Here is a 19369-nt window from a genome sequence, read left to right on the forward strand (position 1 = left end):
GCACAATACACAATATTAAGTTTTGGAACAACTTTCGAAGCAATATAAACTGTGTATTATCTCACTAAAACAAATCTTATAGTCAAATTATGAGAAAACCGTGTCAACTTATAGAAATGACTGTTCACAGCACGTTTTTTTTCTTTCTATAAACAAAGTAAACCATAAGAGACCTGAATTAATTAGACCTACTCCCTCGTATAGCCAATAATAGTCAGAAACAAAAAAAAAAACGTAATTCCTAAACGAGGCTGCTTCACATCAAGAAACCTCAATTATGTTTCATCCTCGTTTTAAGAACAGTGTCCGACGTGTTGTTTTACTTTTCCCCTCTCAAATCAATCACCACCAATTAAAGATACACAAAAGATTTAAGCTCATACATTTCTTTTACCAAACAAATAAACAAATTTTACGCGACATAATTTTTTTGCCAGTCACAAGCAATACTAAGATTTCCATTGTATAGCTGTAGCCGATGACGTGATTTTGAAAACGTACTCCCTAAAGATGTCACTAAAATGAACATTTGTACAAAATCATAACAGTCTTCAGTTTCACTGTATTCTGCACCAGTAGGTTTCATTATAATTAGCTTCATGTTGAGACGGTAGTACTTTTCGGTAGTAATTGTTCACATATACCCTGCAACAGAACAAAGACAAACTCTAAAATTTAAGTTTTGAGGTTATTGTGACTCTATTTTACCACTGAAGAAGAAGTTGGACCGCATGTGGCCCCTGAATTAAAATGTGTTTGACACTTGGAGTCCGGTGTGGAAGCCTCTCAGCGTGGAGTTTGCAAGTTCTACCTGTGCATAATGTTGTTTTTATTTCTCTCTCCAGGTCTAAAAACATGGATTTGACGTTCAATTGTGGCACCAAATTGCCCTTTGTGTGACTCTCTCTCTTCGTGTTTTGCCCTGCGATGGAGAACCTGACTTCACGCTCAGGTCGACTGCCCGCGATACTGAATTCGAGGAATCTTCTATAAGATGGATAGATGTCGTTTTTAAATCTTATTCCTGAAGTGTCAGATGACCATCTAAATCCGTGAAGACCCAACAAATGCATCCAGCTGGATGAAAAGTGAGCTGAAATCATGAAGCCTGCGTCCGTGAGACTTAAAGGCTGATTGGATAAAGAACGGGATTAAAGTAAACCAGTGAGTGAGACTGATCCTGAGGTGAGCTCCGCCTTCACCACCTGGACTGTTTGCGTTCATTTTTCACTCTGCATGTGCTAAAACTGCACTCACAAGACCAACTGATGCGACACAAAACATTGCATATGAATCACGGGTGTCAAACGTAAGGCCCGTGGGCCAAAACCAGCCTGCAGGCAGCTCCAATCCGGCCGAACCAACCAACAAACTGTAAACCTGTCAAAGAAAGTAACACGACGGCGATGCTGCCGCGAAAGGTAGCATTAGTCCCAAAGTCATGCTGTCATGGTGAGTTTGTGAAAACACCCATAATGCAACGGCTATAGAAGACGTTTTTTTCTTTCGGACATTTCACTGTATTTTGCGTCGGATAGTTTCATTCAAATTATGAAGAGATTGTGTTAATTTTCTGAAGTAATTCTTTGGACTTTGCAAAAAAATACAGCCATTCTCATCATGTATACGCTGTGCGGCGACAAAGAGAAGAGCTGAGTGAACTGCTAGTAACAGATGACTTGATGCTCACACTCCCATCGGTTCTATTTCAGCGTTTCACTTTCCGTTCAGCAGGTCGCCTGGGCCTCCTTCCTGTTTAGAGGTTATGGCTCCTGATTGTTTAATCTCATCACGGGGGATTGGTGACTTCAGGAACCTGGGGGGGTGGGCGGGGGGGGATCAGCTGGGATGAAGAGCAGTGGGACGGATCACAGATCAGTCAGTTTGACGGAGCTGCCAGAACCACAGCAGGGAAAACAGTCGACGAGCTCCTAGGAGCCAGCACACTTCTCCGATTGTTGAGGACGCCGCCATTCAACAGGTGAGCGTCTGCAACCGACATCGATCAGATTTGTTTGTATTTCTAAGGGACGTGTTGAAGATTTGTGGAATCGGTTGTCACATTTCTTCTAAAAGGAGGATCTTGGTGTTTTGCAGTCAGGATGGCTCGGGACATGTCAGACAAGGAAATCCTGAAAATGGAGCTTGAGCAGTTGAAGAAGGAAGTCAGCACACCTAGGACATCAGTAAGTCGTCAACTCATACCGGAACCTTTCTGTTGTTGAGCTTCTTCTCTCATTTCGTGTTTGTTAACACTCCATTTTTTTACTAAAGTTCACTTGTGATTTCCATCTCTCCTCCTGACAGGTGAGCACAAACTGCACCGAGACTATTTCTTTTGTTGAGGGCCTGGCGCCGAACGACCCGCTGATCAAGGGCGTCCCGGATGACAAGAACCCCTACAAGGGAGACAAGGGGGGCTGCACAGTGACATAACACACAGACAGACGTCCGTGGACAGGTTTTTATATGAGAGCTGGACTGTGATGCTGTTCCCGTAGAGCTCATGTGGATAAAATGTACAGTAGAAAGATAACCTGTAATGCTACCAGGAGAGAGAGAGAGAGAGAGAAAGAGAGAGAGAGAGAGACCCTTTTCATCACTGGATTACTGTATGTACCTGTTGATATGAAAATCTTCTTTGTCAATTTGTAATTAAATGCAAATAGCTGTACAAAGCTTCAACCTCACCCGGCTGCTCTGATTATTGACCTCTGGAATCGTGAACCTGTTTCGGTTGATCGTGGATTTGCCGTCACGTATCGACCTGAGTCAACCGGGCCTCACCTGCGACAAAGTCACCGGCGTCGTGCAAGCGGCCTTCTTAATCTGACTCCTAAGAGGATTTCTTTGCCGTTGGCAGTAGGTCACACGGGCCGGTTGACACTTCCTGCTTCCAAGTCTTTAAGCTTCTTCCTCACGTCATCCCGACTTCCAGCTCGGGCTCTCCATCCAATTAGGCCTGTTTTCAAGGCAGCGGTCAACAAACACATAACATTTCTTCGATATCTGGACCGATTAGTGTGATTTGTGTCTGTTTTGACCTGGAAGATGGTGTTAAAATAAATTACACATCGTGGTGCAGGATTGGGATCTTGTCAGATATGATGGACAAAAAAAGGAAGTATAACAGACCCAAATGCATTATATTTAATTTATTGACACTTGATTAGATATACCTGTTAGAGGTTTTTACTCGTGAAGCCCCCGGTAACCAACTCAACTAAAACATTTACTTTACATTACAGTTATTAACTGTGCTGCTATATGAACTTATAAAGTTGTGCATTTGAGTGAAATGCATATAATTCTGCTCGGTTTTCATTTTTTCCACATAATTTATTGCCATTTTACCTTCTGAAGATCCAGAACAGGTGTAAAGATGTACAAGGTTTCTGTGATCATCAGGGTTGGCTCACACTAATAGTTTGCAACGCTCACAGTTTGCATTTCAGATCACGTAATCTGTCACTCGTATTAATATATAGATCAACTAAAATGTTGAATATTGTATACATTATCAATATTGATTGGATATATTAATACAAAATAATAACGGAACAACACTTTATTATCAAAAGAGAGGAAAAAGTTCCAAAAGCCGCGACATTAAAACAAATAAAATTACAAAACAGATCAGAAATAACCTGCAAAATGAAGCCGAATGTTTTACAAGAGCAAATAAAATGAAATATAATAAGACTAAAATGATTAAAATCTTAAACAAACCAAAAAAAGGTAATGGCATTTCATTGAACTATGTGTGCAATACTTTTATTCCTATCTTGAATTTTAATGTTCAGAATTGTTTGCCAGCCTGCAGGTCACCACATAAAAACAAGGAGACAGTTTAATAATAAAAAACTTCTCTTCAGGTTAAAGCAAAACTGTTGTGAAGGCAGAATTTAAGGCATCGAGTTGAACTATAGAGCATTATATAGGTTCAATAGGTGGAAAATGAGTGTGACTCACGTTCAGCACAGGCAAAGAATAAAAGCAGGGTTGCGGATTATCGTCTGCAACGACCTCGTTGTGTTTGTATTTTCATTCAAGAAAAACAAAGGTGTTTTTATACATTTCCACTGGGGCCAGTGACAAAACAACGTCACTGTTGAGCGTCAGGTGACATGGACTCATCCAGCTTCACGCTGTTGTTGACCTGCAGCAGAGCTTTTCCAACACCACACTGATTTTAGATAGATAGATAGATGAGGATTATATTACCTGTGGCCACAGTTAACATACACAGCTCAAAGTCAACGGTATAGATTGTGTTGCCTGGGTGCAAAGATCATTCAGAGATTACATGAAATGACCTCTTGTTGGGAGAAGTGTGTCACAGTTTGTTTCACATTTCACAGTTTATATTCTCCGGCGTGCGCACAGACGCCCTTCAGAGCTGTTTGAAGAGCTGTGATTTGTCTTGATTTGTTATGAAGAAAGTTAAAGCTTTAAGTTTCTTCACGAGGACAACAACTTTGTCCTTCGGTGACTTTGCCCAGCCGCGCTGTTGTAATTCGATAAAGCTGCACACTAAGTGTGTAAAGTCTAAGATCACAAGTACATGATGTATTATCTAAATTGCCTTATCAGATAAGAGCAATTATGACTAACTTTAATCGGTGTGTTTCCCATGAGTGGGCTATAATAGATATGCAACAACGTGTGAGATTTGAAAAACAGCCTGTTTTCAGATTGTCATCTTCACACTGTTTATTTGATTTATGCTTTAAAGGCTCGCCCTCTCAGGGTTAGATACACACTATAAATACATAAATGCATTTTACTATAATACTATATATATATAGTTTGTTTGTTTGTTATTTTACTCTCCACATTCTTTTAAAATTGTGATTTATTATCATAGATTAACACAGAAATGAAGATACTTGAAGCTCTTGTAGGTCCAGAAAAAGAAATATTGTAAATGTTGATAACAGTGAGCATTTAAGGCTTTACTTACTTTAAAACCTCAGCAGTTATCCTTTGAATATATCTATTGTCCAGCTGGCGTAACACTTTTACTGTTCTTTAAAACTGGGTCTAACGTGGCCTTTATCTTTACTACTTGTTCTGATAAAGCAGGCTCCTCTTCATCAGGCCTTCAGCGCTCAGCGTTATAAGAGCAGCTGCAGCTCTGAGACGATCCCAGAGGAGAGGAACACTGAGGTCCTGGCAGGATGTGGCTCTTCATCCTCGTAGCATGGCTGGCTCTGTGGGTCGGGGGCACATACTGGTACCTGTTTGGAAAGAAGAGCCCCTTCTCCCTGGAGTCGGTGAGGCCCCCCGGACCTCGCGAGTTTGACCAGAAGAAGAGAGACAAAGTCATCAAGCAAGGTAATATGATGTAGATCAAAATACGGACACGGTTGAGTGATGTGATTCGGTGGTTGAGGACCAATGAAACCTCTCAGGAGGCCAGAATGTAACAAGGAAGTAGTTTTACTGTTCTATGCTGGGTGTCGCGCTATCTATTAATAAATTATTATTATTATTATTAATATAAATAACAGAAAAAAATTATGTAACATTGTGAAAGCAAATTAAAAAGGTTCATCATAGTCAAAAGGCTTAACGTACAGATATATAATGTCTTTCTTTTAATAAATGATACTTAGAAATAAAACAACACATGCCTGTGTGTGTGTCTATATATACCGTATATACCGTATCTATATATTGTTTGTATATATATATATATATATAATATTCTATTTCTATTCTAGTTAGATATTTTATTTAAATTGAAAATGTATTACATTTAAAATTCACAATTGAATATTAGATTTGTGGATTCATTTAGTCATTTTAACAGCAAAACGACTCACAGTTATTTATTATTTTCTTATTCAGGCTGGTTCAGGGGAAATGTTGTCCTGAAGGTTTGGTTGATAAACAATTTTACCATATACTCCTAACAACTTTTTAACATTTACGTTCTGTAGATTTTTCAAGCATTTATGAAACTATTTGGTGAAAAAAATAAATAAAGGAGATTTATTTACAGTGATCAATTTTCAAAGTGCATTTTCTCTCCGTCAGTGCTTTACACTGTCATTTACTCAACAATAGGAGTAATTTGGCCTTCAGAGTATTTGTGTATCAAGTCTGATCAAGCCACCAACCTGAAGATGTCCTGCAGGTAAAACAATGTCACTGTGCCATACTTAAGATTTCAGATTACAGCTAAACCGTACAGGAGGACAGTTGTTCATGCATGTTTTATCTAAATTAGACTATGTCCAGGTTTGCAGGCTAATCTGCAGTTTATTGGGTTCAGTATTTATGACAGGAGCAGTGTTCAGCCTTCAGACTGTTTTACATAACACACTTGTGCAACATTTTCCTTTGCATGCTCGGATGAGGTCTGCTGCACTCGTTAATGGAGACTTCATGAAGATGTATTGACGCAATGTGTCCCTCCAGGGTTCAGTCACGATAAAGTGCCCCAGAACCTGGACGTCATCGTCATCGGCAGTGGCATCGGAGGCCTGACGGCCGGAGCCACTCTGGCCAAAGCCGGGAAGAAAGTGTTGGTGCTGGAGCAACACGACCAGGCCGGAGGCTGCTGCCACACCTACATCGAGAAAGGCTTTGAGTTTGATGTTGGTGAGGAGACTTCTGCTCCATGTGGCTGACACATGGGGAAACATGATGTTCAGACAGTGCGATTAGGAAAACATCGAAAAGAATTAGACTACTACTCAGTTTCACCTGTGTCATTCAATTTTAGCGTTTTTCATGAAGTCGAGACACCTGGAAATATGTGAAAAATCTTGTAACTGTTTTACAGCAGTCACTTGTATTCTATTATGAGGCAGGATTGTCATTTTAACAGAAAAACATGGGGTAAAACATGTTTCATGACAGGGAATATGTCACAAATTCTACCCTTAAATACATTTTTTTAGTTCCTTTTAAAACAATAACAAGGCACAGAATTAATCACATGACATCCCATCAGTGTAAGCACTACTTGAAACACCCTGAAGAGGGTTAACGCAGAGACAATTGCACCGGAGGGCAGTTCTGGGTCAACAATTACCCCGAAGTAACGAGCATATCTCTGGATTGTGGTGGAAATCAAAGTTCCAAGAGCGTTTTAGTTGCTTGCTTCCAATTTTCAGACAAGTTGAACAAGAACTTTGTGTTATATGTGTATTTCTATGTATCTACATATTCATGAAATATTAGGATTTATTTATTTTTGTATAGATTTATTTATAAGGGTTTTTTCTTTCTATCTATCTATCTATCTATCTATCTATCTATCTATCTATCTATCTATCTATCTATCTATCTATCTATCTATCTATCTATCTATCTATCTATCTATCTGTCTATCCGTCTATCCGTCTATCCATCTATCTATCTATCTATCTATCTATCTATCTATCTATCTATCTATCTATCTATCTATGATTTATAAATACATAATTTAATAAATGAATATAGCAATGCTGTTGATACTTTATTTTTAACCGTTACTTTTGCTGTAAGTATCCATATTGAGTGTATGTTTTGACATTAATTCGACACGTACAAATTAATTAACCCTCATTTTAAAAAATAATTCTGGAAAAAAAAATATTGTGCCAGAAACAGAATCACACTAGGTTTTGATCACTGTGAAGCCAGAGTGCTAACCACTACACCCCCATACTGTACAACCAGAAATATACGTTTTAGCTGAGTTTTCTGCACGAGGTAACCAACAGAACTCCCTCTTCCACCTGCAGGGCTTCACTACATCGGTCAGGTCCACGAGAACAGCCTGCTGCGCATCGCCTTCGACCAGATCTCCGAGGGCCAGCTGGAGTTTCAGGAGCTGCAGCAGCACTTCGACACCATCCAGATCGGCCTGGGCGACGAGAAGAGAGAGTACACCATCTTCTCCGGCAAGACTGAGATGAAGGCCCACCTCATGAAGCAGTTCCCCGAAGACACCGAGGCCATCGAGACTTTCTTCCGCATCATGAAGGTACTGTTGCTTTTCACTGGAAAAATAAACTTTGACATCTGTAGACAAACGTCAGGACGAAAATCTTTTCCAACAGGTTTCAGCGAAGAAGACCCACTACCTGGCGACTCTGAAGCTGATCCCTCAGTGGGTGTCGTTGTTCCTGTTGAAGTCGGGCATTGCAGACCTGGTCTCTCCAGTCTTCCGCCTTACTGGCACAAACGCAACGGAACTGGTGAACACCCTGACCAGCAACAAGGACCTGCAGGTCATCTTTTCCTACCTTTTCTACGGTGAGTCGGCGAGAAATACTGCAGCAAAAAGAGACGTGTGTTGCAACATAGTGGGGTTTGGAAGAGGTTAGATCAAAAGGTGGACAACTCATTTTCCACCTGAAAAAAAAAAAACCCTAACCCTCACAGAAAAGAGTCACAAATCCTCAAAGAGAGTACAGGAAATGTGTATTTAAAAGTGAGAATTCTTTATGTAAGGTAATAAAACTGTGTCCATTACCTTGTCGTCCAGGCGTGCCTCCGAAGGAGTCCAGCATCCTGATCAACGCCCTCCTGGTTCATCACTACAAACGAGGTGCCTACTACCCTAAAGGCGGTGCCAGCGAGATCGCCTTCCACATCATCCGCACCATCCAGAAGTACGGAGGGAACTGCCTGGTCCGAGCTCCCGTCACCCAGGTCATGGTGAACGAAAAGGGAGCAGCTTATGGTGAGGACCGAAGAAGAAAAGCAGATTCCAACATCTTGTTGAGTCAAAAATGCACATATTTTTATTTTGTATTTATTTTTTTTTGTGACCTGTTGCAGGTGTGAAGGTCAGGAAAGGTCAGGAGGAAGTGGAGGTCCATGCACCGGTGGTCGTGTCCAACTGTGGCATCTTCACCACCTTCCAGAAGCTTCTTCCGCCTGAGATTCAGCTCAAACCCGGTGAGAGAGCGGCTGTTTTTTTTTTTTAAGTGAAGCGTGCTCATTACAGCACCAGTTTAAACTCTGTTCTCTCGGTGCAGACGTGCAGGAGAGACTGAACATGATGAAACACGGCAGGGGGTCGTTCTTAGTCTTCTCTGGATTTGATGGCACCGAAGAAGAACTGGGACTCGTGTCTACCAACTTCTGGCTGTTCAAGAACAATGACATGGACCAGTCGTAAGTATGACGTTTCTCACAACCACCGGGGGGCGCTGTTGTATAAGAAAAAAAAGATGGGACGACCTCTCCAGACGCAGAATCTGCCTGCGAATTCACAGTGTAGGTTCATATTCATTTAATTGGATAGAAAAAAGAACGACTGGAGATCAACACGAGGCAAAAGTTTTGAAAAACTTCCCTTCTTGTCCATCAGTCAGATTTCTGCACCAGGACTGAAGCTTTCACATAAAAACTCATACAGAAGTAAATCTTGCATTTTTGTCTTTCGTTTCTTCTCTAGAATGGAGGACTACTTTGCGCTGAGTAAAGAGGAAGCACCTGATAACATCCCCATGATGTTCATCACGATCCCTTCCTCCAAAGACCCCGAGGCCAAATTGAGGCATCCTGGTACACACACCGCCGTTACCTGTGCCAACAACAGCAATGACAGGAATCTATTTGCTTACGAGTCCTCACATTAAAGATAGAGTTGGATGAGATCAAAATCTCCTTCCGTGAGGTGAAAACTGAATGTGCTTCCTGTTTCACAGGGAAATGCTGCATGACAATTCTGACGATGGCGAAATACGAATGGTTCGAGGAGTGGAAGGACACCAGCGTGCGCAAGAGAGGCGACGATTACTACAACTACAAAATGAGATTCGCCAAGAACCTCTTCGACTGGGCCTGCACGTTGTTCCCAAAAATCAAAGACAAGGTACGAGCTGGTATTTCCCTTGGCCTAAACCCGTACATGCAACTTTACTCTCAAACTTTCAGGAATGTTCGTGAGTGGTCACATACGTTGGGCCAACTCTCAGGAGCATATTTATAAATTTTGGTACAAGTATGAAAGTTTGAAAATACATTTGTTACGTGGGCTCTTAAAACGTTGCACGTTTTTCAGTAGACGTTGATCTTCAATGTCAATTTCAAGTGGTTATATTCTTCCTGTTATCATTTCTTCTATTGAATCTAATGTTTCTGTTTAGTTTTGAAAACTTGTCTTTGGTTCAACTTAAACTCTACTACCATGTACCATTGGGCCGAAAAAGGCGTCCATCTTGAAAAATGGCTGACAAGCGTAAATTGAAGGTAGCAATGAACGATGCTTTCTTTTATCTGCTGGACTATATAGTCCAATTTACTTGTTATTGCCGACTGCGGTGCTTTGTGGGAAACAGCCGTGTACATTTCAGACATACAGCACACAAGATCCTCCTTTTGGGAACAAATTGGGCTTCCGAGGCTCTGGAGACACAGTATAGTCTCTCCTCATGACTGGAGGATCTGTTTTCCCAGTTGGTTTTCCAGGACGTTGCGACCCCGCTGACCAACATGCACTACCTGGGCGCTCAGCGTGGAGCCATGTACTCTGCTGAGCACAACCTGGAGCGTTTCCATGCTGAGGCAGTGGCCAGGAACAGGTGCAACACCCCCATCAAAAACCTCTACATCTCAGGTATGAAAGTGTGGAAATAACCTCCTGACCACCATGACCTCATGAAACACTGGAGCCTCATCCAGTGTGTCGCGTGCGTTTCAGGCCAGGACGTGTTCAGCTGCGGGATAGCGGGAGCTCTGCACGGCGGACTCCTCTGCGCCTCCGCCGTGTTGGATCACATCGTCTACATCGACTTGCTCTTCCTCAAGAAGAAGCTGAAGAGGAGGAAGGCCAAAGAGCTGGCCCAGCTGGCTGAGAAGAAACTGCAGTGAGGAAGCAGTCTCTGCTTCCCCTTCAGGTCGGCCGTGAAACTGCACGAACCTGCTGCGAAAGGATGAAACACATTGCTGCTGTGTGTTATTTCCACTGATATGATAAAGTATACACACTGATGACCCTGGTGAACTTTTATGATCCCTATAAGGAAGAGTTGTCTTATTTCTACTGGAAGAAATCAGTTATAATCCAATAGTAGCACACAAAACCTACAAACAATATAACAAAACTCTTCCTACACATCAACTGCATTACTTTAAAATATTAAAAAAAGAACATAAAACAGGTTTTAAACCAATGCATTTTAGGGTTATTAGAGTTAAACGTGGTTGCAGGAACTATATTGCTTCTTTTCAGTGTTTCCAAGGTTGCAGATTGCACATTTAACCAGCAAGTATTCACTCTTCATACCCCACAATAACTTAATTAGCTTGTAACAAAACAAATATATTTTATAACGCCAGATCAAATGAATGTAAATATCCTCATTGCAGTGCTTCAATATTACTGGCTGTTTTGTATTAGATTTGATATATATTGTATTCTTTATTCCTGCTGAGAGAATACGTTTGATGAAATATTTGTGTTTATCATTTCAGCTAAAACTAATGCAAATAAATGCAGAAAAAGCCTTAATTATTACAACTGTTTGTCATTCCTCTGTTGCCTTCAGAACAATGCATGAAAACCCATTAAAGTGACAATAGTTGTATATGTATACTGTGAATCTATTTGCAGAATTAAAGTTTGGCAATTTCATATCAAATAAAACCCGTGAATCCTTCAAGTTGAGGCCGATTTTTTATTCATGAAGTTCTATAAAATATTATCAATGATTAATAAGAATTCATTTTTTATTACCTTTTAGTCGCCATTAGTTTAAATGGGGGTCTTTTAATGCCTTTTTTAAAAACATTCCCAACAGGTGTACTAAGCTTGGAATCCCCTCTGGGTTCAGTTCCCACCTATGTTGTTCTGACCCGACTTGCAACCCCGGCGTTGTTTGGAGACCAGCTGAAATCAAACGTACGAGGGAAACCTCAGACTTCCTGCGCTAAGTGAACATTTCCTCAGTAAACGTTGGCAAGATTGGCTGACAAACTGTGGTCTGTCGGAGACGACCGGGGGGATCGGAGGAGATGAATGCCCCCTCTGTCCGGGCCCACGGTGGGACGCCACACTCGCTCTGCTCGCCTCTCCGTCCCTCTGCTGTCCAAACCAAGGCAGAGCTCGCACTGCCGCTCACATGAATAAGCTATCAAGGAGAGGAGAACAAAAAAAAAAAAAAGGCCCAAACTAAGACAAATGCAAGAAGTATGGGCAAAAAGGAAGGGAGGAGTTAATTATACTAACTCTGTCGACTGGAAGGCCTTAACGTGTAATTACCACGGCGAGAAGCGGCGCGGGACTTCATAAATAAACGTGACAGTAGCTCTTACTTTCCTATGCGGAGCTCTGACTGACTCACAAAGTTATAAACACTTTAGGAAACAAGGCCAGCCATCTTTTTTCTTTAGCCGAGTGACGTGGCTTGAGGAGTCGGCCCGGTAATTTAATCCAGGCTGAAGTAGCTCAACGGCTATTGGGTGAATTTGGATTTGACTGACTGACTCTTCCTCGTTCTGTTTTTAATTACAGTAAATATGGGAGGGTCTGATTTGAGATCGAGGGCAGTGAGTTTCACAGTGGGATTATCTTGAGGCATTGTTGCTTTCCTGAGTAGAGTTTGCACGTTCTCCCTGTACAAGTATGGGTTTTTACTTCGGCTTCCTCCCGCAGACATAAACATGCATTTCTGCTGATCTGTCCAGTGTGGAAGAGTCAGCTGGGATTGACTCAAGCACTCTCTGAGCCTGAATTGGATTTTTTTTTTTATTTATTAATCAAACCCATGCATGGGTTGGAAACTCCTGCTCTTCAAATATTTGAAGACAGTTAAAAAAAAAACAGACTTACAGCTTTAATCTAAGAAAGTTATGATAACGGAAAGGTTCTTCTTGACCACTGAAGCTACCTCAACCTTTTTCCTCTTTTTTTCTTTCTCGTCCTGCAGGCGGCTCCCACATGTTTAGACACGCTCCGACATTAGGAGAGGCCCACAGGGTTGCATTTTAAAAGAAGTCCACTCTCTCTTTCCACAATGTGCTCAGTTCCTACTACCCACACAGTTACATCAAATAAGTATGACAGAAACTTTGCCTCCTTTCTTTCTTTTTTTTTTTGCCAGCCCTCGGGCTTTTTAATGTTAAACAGTGATGTCTCGAACACTGTAGAAGCAGTGAGTGTTGCTGCCGCTTTGCTCTCTCCTCTGCATTTCAGCCAGCTTTCCTTCTTTTTCCAGATGTTGGAGCTCCTCCCCGCTGGCCTGCCGCAGCCTCCCACAGCTTGAACCCAGCCAACAGCCACAGCTGCTACCAATCTGAGCACTCTCACCAGAAAGTTTCGGGAGAGGAAGAGCGAGTCTGGAGACGGCAATCAGAGCGGCCTTTAAAGGCATGAGCCGGCCATAGAAATCCAACGGTCACTCCTACTAAACTACCAACCTTCACAAACGTCGGAAATCACAATTTGTTTGCCACAGGTATTGGATACTTGATTTTAACCTGATCCCTTCATGTCTGTTTCTTTCGCCTACAGCGAATGTCGCCTAAGAAAGCTCGCAGACCTCTTCTCCCACGTCATGAAAAACCTTCAGAACAACGATCTGTTGAGCTCGATGGAAAATATGGAGAAAGAGGCTGCTGCACCGGTTCTCTTCTTTCTTTAAAATTGTTCTAAAACATGTCCAGTGCATTTTTCTACCCATAGCATAACCGTAGCACAGTACGTACATATTGTGTAAGTTAGTTCTGCATTCCTGACAATAACTCTATTCAGTCTCTGACGCAGAAGCTGAAAATAAGTTCATTTTAAAATCACCGCCATCTATTTTCAATAATCATAACATTTTTAAGTGAAAACGCAACACTTTCAGTGCATTTTGGGGTCTGTTTTCATGACAACGTTCATCGGAACCACTGAAAACGCAACTTTTTGAAAATGCTCCGACTCCGTTTCCATGGAAACGACTGAAAACTCAACTTTTTGTATGTGCATCACACCTTTAGTAAATATTTCTTCTGCACATGCTCAGCAGCTGGACAATAAGAACAACGTTTCCTCCAGGGTGTCATGAATCCCAGTCCACATTCACCTGGGCCTTAATAGTTCTATAGTTGACAGTCAGTGTAAATAACAATCCAACTTGGTCGTCTGTCCACTAGAATGTCTGTGCACTCCCGGTGTCAATGTTTATGGCGTACTGTTCTCTGCAGCATGTGTGTGTCTTTTCGTTACAAAAACAACCAACAGCACCCACTAGTGACTCAACAAGCGAACCACAATTTTTGTTTACCAGCAAATTCTGCCGTTTCCATTGAAACAGAGGTTTTCAAAACCTTGCCATGTAAACCCGAAACCCTTTTCTGAAAACGAAAACTGAACGACATGCGTTTTCACTTGAAACGTTGCGTGAATGTGAGCCTATGGAATCTGTGCACACGGCACATCCGGGACTTCTTCAAATTTTACGTTAAGTAAAATTGAAATAGAACAAAACCTGTCAGAAAATAGCATGTGTACACATGGCGCTAACACAGTTCGCCAGCTTTTAACTGTCAACATAACCACACAGAGTCAAAGATTTCAATTCTGGACGCTTTTTAATCTGGACCAACTCTAGACAGAAATACTTTCGAGTTGTGTTAACCAGTTTGTTGCAAACTGTGTCAAAACTAATGCAGGAGTTTGCTGCTACCAACACTGACGATACAGGGACACTGAGAATGAACCAGCAGGGAGCCAAACAAAATGCTAAAGCTGTTCGCCGTGACAATCACCTTCATTTTTCAGGGTTTCGTTTCCCTTCGTTTCATGAATCAACCAGTTAACATGCTATATGAATGACAAGCCTGCACAAACGCATCATGGCTGATTGAAGGACGATTCATTTGTTTTCTTCATCTTCTATACGAAGCGCTATATGCAGGCCACATGGCTCCACAGGCCTCTGCGTTCCTCTTTCAGCTGTTTGCAGTATTTCCAGTGAGGCTGCTCAGCACATTTCAATGTTAGTTGTGTTGCATGTTGGAAGAGAGAGAGAGAGAGAGAGAGAGAGAGAGAGAGAGAGAGAGAGAGAGAGAGAGAGGCCCAGAGAGAGGAGATAATTTAGCGTTAACTCCGTATGAAGCACAACCATTTCGTCTCTCAAATGAGTCACTTCTATCACGAAGGTTAAGAGAGTTACAGCTTTTAGTCCTGAACACACACCGAGGAACGCTCCACTTCCACCTCATCTTTATCCCCTAAAAGTAGCCGGAAGACGTGCGTCTGCCTCATCCCCTGCTCCTCCGCGCTTCATTTGAAGCCGTGCAGCAGAGTAAACAGGCAGGGGACCAAAACAAAAGTAATCACCACCTTTAAAACCTGTGATCACAGTTTGTGGCGGGTCCCCGGGGGATCCAGAGCTAACCGTGTCAGATGGCTGTCAGCCGAAGGTTGGATGTGTAATCATGTTAATAATTGGGGAATTGTGCACTCTTTAATTCAGTAAGGCTGAATCAAAGAATTTTCTTCTTCTTGCTGCTTCACACCCATCTGGACTGCGGCTCCTCCTTCCTGCAGATGCTTCACACATGATCCCCCGAGTCTCACATTTCACCGTTTAGCCCCCACCGCCATGCAGCCCTTGAATGCAGTCTGAACGCCGGCGTCCGCATTCGTCATCGCTGCTTCTTCTGCCTTGTGTTTACACGGCCAGGCAGCTTGTGAACCGGAGTACAGTGTGTGTGTGTGTGTGTGTGTGTGTGTGTGTGTGTGTGTGTGTGTGTGTGTGTGTGTGTGTGTGTGTGCGTGTGTGTGTGATCAGAGCTCAGAAGATGACTCCTCAGCACATGCTCCACACACAGAGGAGTTTCATGTGGCATTTCTGCTCCTCTGATTGAAGGATAAAAGGCGATAAATTTTCTGCACAGACTGAAACAAAACTGAGATTTAAGTATAGGAAGATTGGATTACTTTGATAAAGTTTGTTGCCGAATAACATCAATAACCTGTAAGGACCCAGTTTTACCGCACCACCTCTCCACGTTTGTGTTCCACAGTTTGCTGAGACGTTCGCAGGTCTTCATCCTCACACTTGCCAAATATTTACTGAACCACTTGACACAGACGTGAGGAGCAGTTAGACAGAAGACGGCACTCGATATTCCCCATGGACTTCAAATCTTTTACAACTTATACATGTTAATAACATGTATATATCTTCCTTTAACTAAAGGATGTCAAATGTAAGGCCTGAGGGCTAAAACTGGCCCGCAAGAGGCTCCAATTCGGCCAAACCACCAAGTAAATAGTAAAAATTCAAAGGATACATGAACTTCTTAAGATTAGTGGAAAAACACAACATTGAGACCCGAGCTGAGACATCAGTGATGCTGCCATGACAGAGAGCAAACTACCATTATCCCCAATGTCAGAGTCAGTTTGTTGAATTAATGTATAAAGCAACAGATATTTGGACATTTCACTGTATTTTACAGTAGAAGGTTTCATTAAAATTGGCTTTGTATTGAGATTGGAGTCATTGTTTTGGGACATTTTCATCACATTTACTCGCCCGAACAAAGCAAAACAAAGAAAGTTTGAATGTAATTGTTGTTGTTATGGCAGTATTTTACCAGTCCAGCCCACTCAACAGGAAATCGGGTTGTATTTGGAACCTGAATTGAAATGTTTGACACCTCTAGACTAGTTTTTAACTATTGTGCATTACAACTATTCTGCATCATTGAAATTGACTTTATGTTGATTTTGTAGTCATTTTCAGTATATAAATATACATATTTTCACCCCTACATGCCACAACAAAGAAAACGAAAGTGTAAATGTTAAGTTTATTATCTATAGCTTAACATGGAACTGGGCTGAACTAATGTGCGTTTGACACCCTGCTTTGACTGTTACTTATTATTTTGCACTCAACATAATCAAAAACTGATATAAACAGATATCTTCTGCATATAAAAGTCCCACCGACAGGCCTGGTTTAGGAGGTCAGTTTCCAGCTGACCAACACTAATTCCTCTGTGTTTCCTCCTCTGGCCTCTTCACGTCTGAGGACAAGGCCTCACAGCGTGATAATCCCACAGGGGTCGTACCTACATGTTTGTACAGCAGCACTTGGATCAGTTTAGACTCCATCTGAAGTATTCCTCTTCCCGGAGGATCATTGCAGATCTCACTGCTTCAGGAGTCCTTTCATTCACATTCTGGGACATTAAAGCCCAGAAGAAACAGAACAAATACAACAAGAGAAACACAAAGAAAAGTGTATGTTGCCTTCTGTATTGTTGTTCTTGCCACAATGAAAATCTATGGTTGAAGGAAAATACAAAGGTATGTCCTGTGCTCATCATTCTTAAATTCCATGTCTTAACACACTTGAAATGTTTCTTCCTGCTGTATCTCCTGTCCGACAGAACGAGGAGAAGCTGGATATGCTGCTTTGGCTCATGATTCACCCTCACTGAACTCATGTGTTCGGTCTGAGTGTGATTAAACTTCCCCAATGAGAAACGTTGAACCACAGACAAAGACATCACCAAGACCACAATGATAGACTCCACCTCTCTCCTTCTGGTCTCGAGCTCTTCAACGTGAGCAGGTCGTCCAGCCATTTTGGGTCCTGCAGCCTGAACAGACTTTTGTGCAAATATTCCCAGATTACTTTGGATTATTTTGTAGTCAAGTTTTCACGATAAATGACACACAGAATCAGCTAATCAGACTTTACACAGCTTTTCCAGAGATGTCCAAACACGGTATTGGAAGAAACAGGAAATCGCAATAATTTTGACCTTCCAGCACAAAAATCTAATCAGAAAAAATAATGAATATAAGAAGCTTTTATGAGATACATAATGGTTGACTATATCTTTGATCTATGATAATAATGTGAATTGCTGACTACTTTAGAAAGAAATATGTGCAATGCATTGTATTGCACATTAGTGGATATTTGTACTGTATATATTTACATATTTAAAACTATATATTTGTAATATATAGGCATATTGAATATTGGAGAACGAATAGGATTAGATAAGTTGTACTTCTTCTTACCTCTTTTTCATTTCATTCATGTTAATCAGACATATGATGAACGAATGTTTATAGGTATGTGAGTATACTCAGATATAGATGATCTAGTTTGTCTAAATATATTTTCACAAGATATAAATGGAATTAATTACATTATTATCAACAGGGTTTATATGCATGGATATATATGTGTGTATATGGAGTATATGGATATAGGTGCATTGATGTGTGTATGTGATTGCACACGTTTTCACATGTCTGAAATGAATTATTATTAACTTTTGAATAAAAAAGCCCATAAAAAGTAAAAATACAGACCAAAATAATGTCAGAATATGAAGACAAAAAAAAAGAAGCTACAATCACAGAATCTTTGCAATCAGGTTATCATCAAGCTGTGATTTATAGGATAATTTGTCACCACGTGACAATATAGTCATTGTATTTTGTGCGTAGTAGAAAGAAATCAGAGCTGAGAAGTGTGGCTGTGTTTGCACAGTGTGCTGGGTGGATATACTGTATGTTGCTTCAGGTGAGATAAAATAGGCGTCTTGCTTGTTTTAGCTTGCTCGGCCCTCCAGGTGCTTTAATGCAAGAAGAGATCACAGTTTCTCTCTTTCTGCTTAGACTGGAAACAGCGGAGGACACGACACACGACAGGAGTTTATGAATGGAAACAAGAGCAAGACGTGAAAGTATTTTACCTCAGAGTTAAATGACTGTGGAAACATCAAAACGTAACTTTTCAAAAATGACTCCGTGTAAACAGACCATAAGGAACCACTCGGTTTAATGTTCAGTTCTTTATCAGACAGACTGAGGATGTTGGGAATTGAAGCCGGGACTTCAATGGTACATCCAGAAGTATTTATTGTTTTTTCTGTGACAAATCTAAAAAACATTTCTCCTCCTTCAGGTTTTGTTTCTGAAGCTGAAGTCACAGCGCAGAGCCGGGACTCTGTGCAGCTCTAAATGTTTCCAGATGCTTCAAGAATTGAGCTCATGTGCGGGTCGGAGAACAAAAAGATGATCCCGTTTTCCTTCATTCGCCCTGCCATCATTCTTTCCTTTTCCTACTTTTCATATCGGGAGAAAGAAGTCCGAGCTGTGCTTTCTTTAACGTTAAAACAAAAAGCATTTCCCAAAGCTGTGATATCAAATTTCATGAATATGGAACAAAACAGTTTGGGGATATGGAAAAAAAAAAAAAAAAGAGAGAGTGGGAGGAGAATCTGAGAGCTGTAATCTTTTCTTAAACTTGACTGCTGTGAACGACACAGTAAAAAAAAAGAAGAAAAAAAAAAAAGTCCACACGTGACACCAGAGATGAAAAAGTGACAAACCTTTTTTTTACGCTGCAGAGACAAACTGCATGACTTCATGATGTGGTGTTTCTTAAGAGGA

General features: G+C 41.2%; 2 protein-coding genes across 2 annotated transcripts; both read left to right on the top strand.

The window, feature by feature from the left end:
* The first annotated feature begins 1891 nt into the window (after positions 1–1891).
* gngt2b (guanine nucleotide binding protein (G protein), gamma transducing activity polypeptide 2b) lies at positions 1892–2689 on the top strand. Its single transcript, XM_080461067.1, has 3 exons — positions 1892–1981; positions 2077–2186; positions 2308–2689. Exons 2-3 carry the CDS (start codon positions 2103–2105, stop codon positions 2434–2436), a joined length of 213 nt encoding a protein of 70 aa, XP_080317193.1. The 5' UTR covers positions 1892–1981; positions 2077–2102; the 3' UTR covers positions 2437–2689.
* Positions 2690–5039: 2350 nt separating this feature from the next.
* Positions 5040–11611, top strand: LOC308126262 (inactive all-trans-retinol 13,14-reductase). Its single transcript, XM_080490507.1, has 11 exons — positions 5040–5337; positions 6427–6609; positions 7740–7981; positions 8058–8253; positions 8486–8683; positions 8782–8901; positions 8982–9120; positions 9404–9513; positions 9657–9823; positions 10408–10567; positions 10652–11611. Exons 1-11 carry the CDS (start codon positions 5181–5183, stop codon positions 10819–10821), a joined length of 1842 nt encoding a protein of 613 aa, XP_080346633.1. The 5' UTR covers positions 5040–5180; the 3' UTR covers positions 10822–11611.
* Positions 11612–19369: the final 7758 nt, after the last annotated feature.

Source organism: Lipophrys pholis (assembly GCF_963383615.2).
Source record: "Lipophrys pholis genome assembly, chromosome: 1".
NCBI lineage: Eukaryota > Metazoa > Chordata > Actinopteri > Blenniiformes > Blenniidae > Lipophrys > Lipophrys pholis.

Coding starts and splice junctions, on each gene's coding strand:
- gngt2b (XM_080461067.1), top strand. CDS start 2,103: ATGGCTCGGGACATGTCAGACAAGGAAATCCTGAAAATGGAGCTTGAG. Junction 2,187..2,307: donor TCAGCACACCTAGGACATCA/GTAAGTCGTCAA, acceptor TCCTCCTGACAG/GTGAGCACAAACTGCACCGA.
- LOC308126262 (XM_080490507.1), top strand. CDS start 5,181: ATGTGGCTCTTCATCCTCGTAGCATGGCTGGCTCTGTGGGTCGGGGGC. Junction 6,610..7,739: donor AGGCTTTGAGTTTGATGTTG/GTGAGGAGACTT, acceptor TTCCACCTGCAG/GGCTTCACTACATCGGTCAG. Junction 8,254..8,485: donor CTTTTCCTACCTTTTCTACG/GTGAGTCGGCGA, acceptor CTTGTCGTCCAG/GCGTGCCTCCGAAGGAGTCC.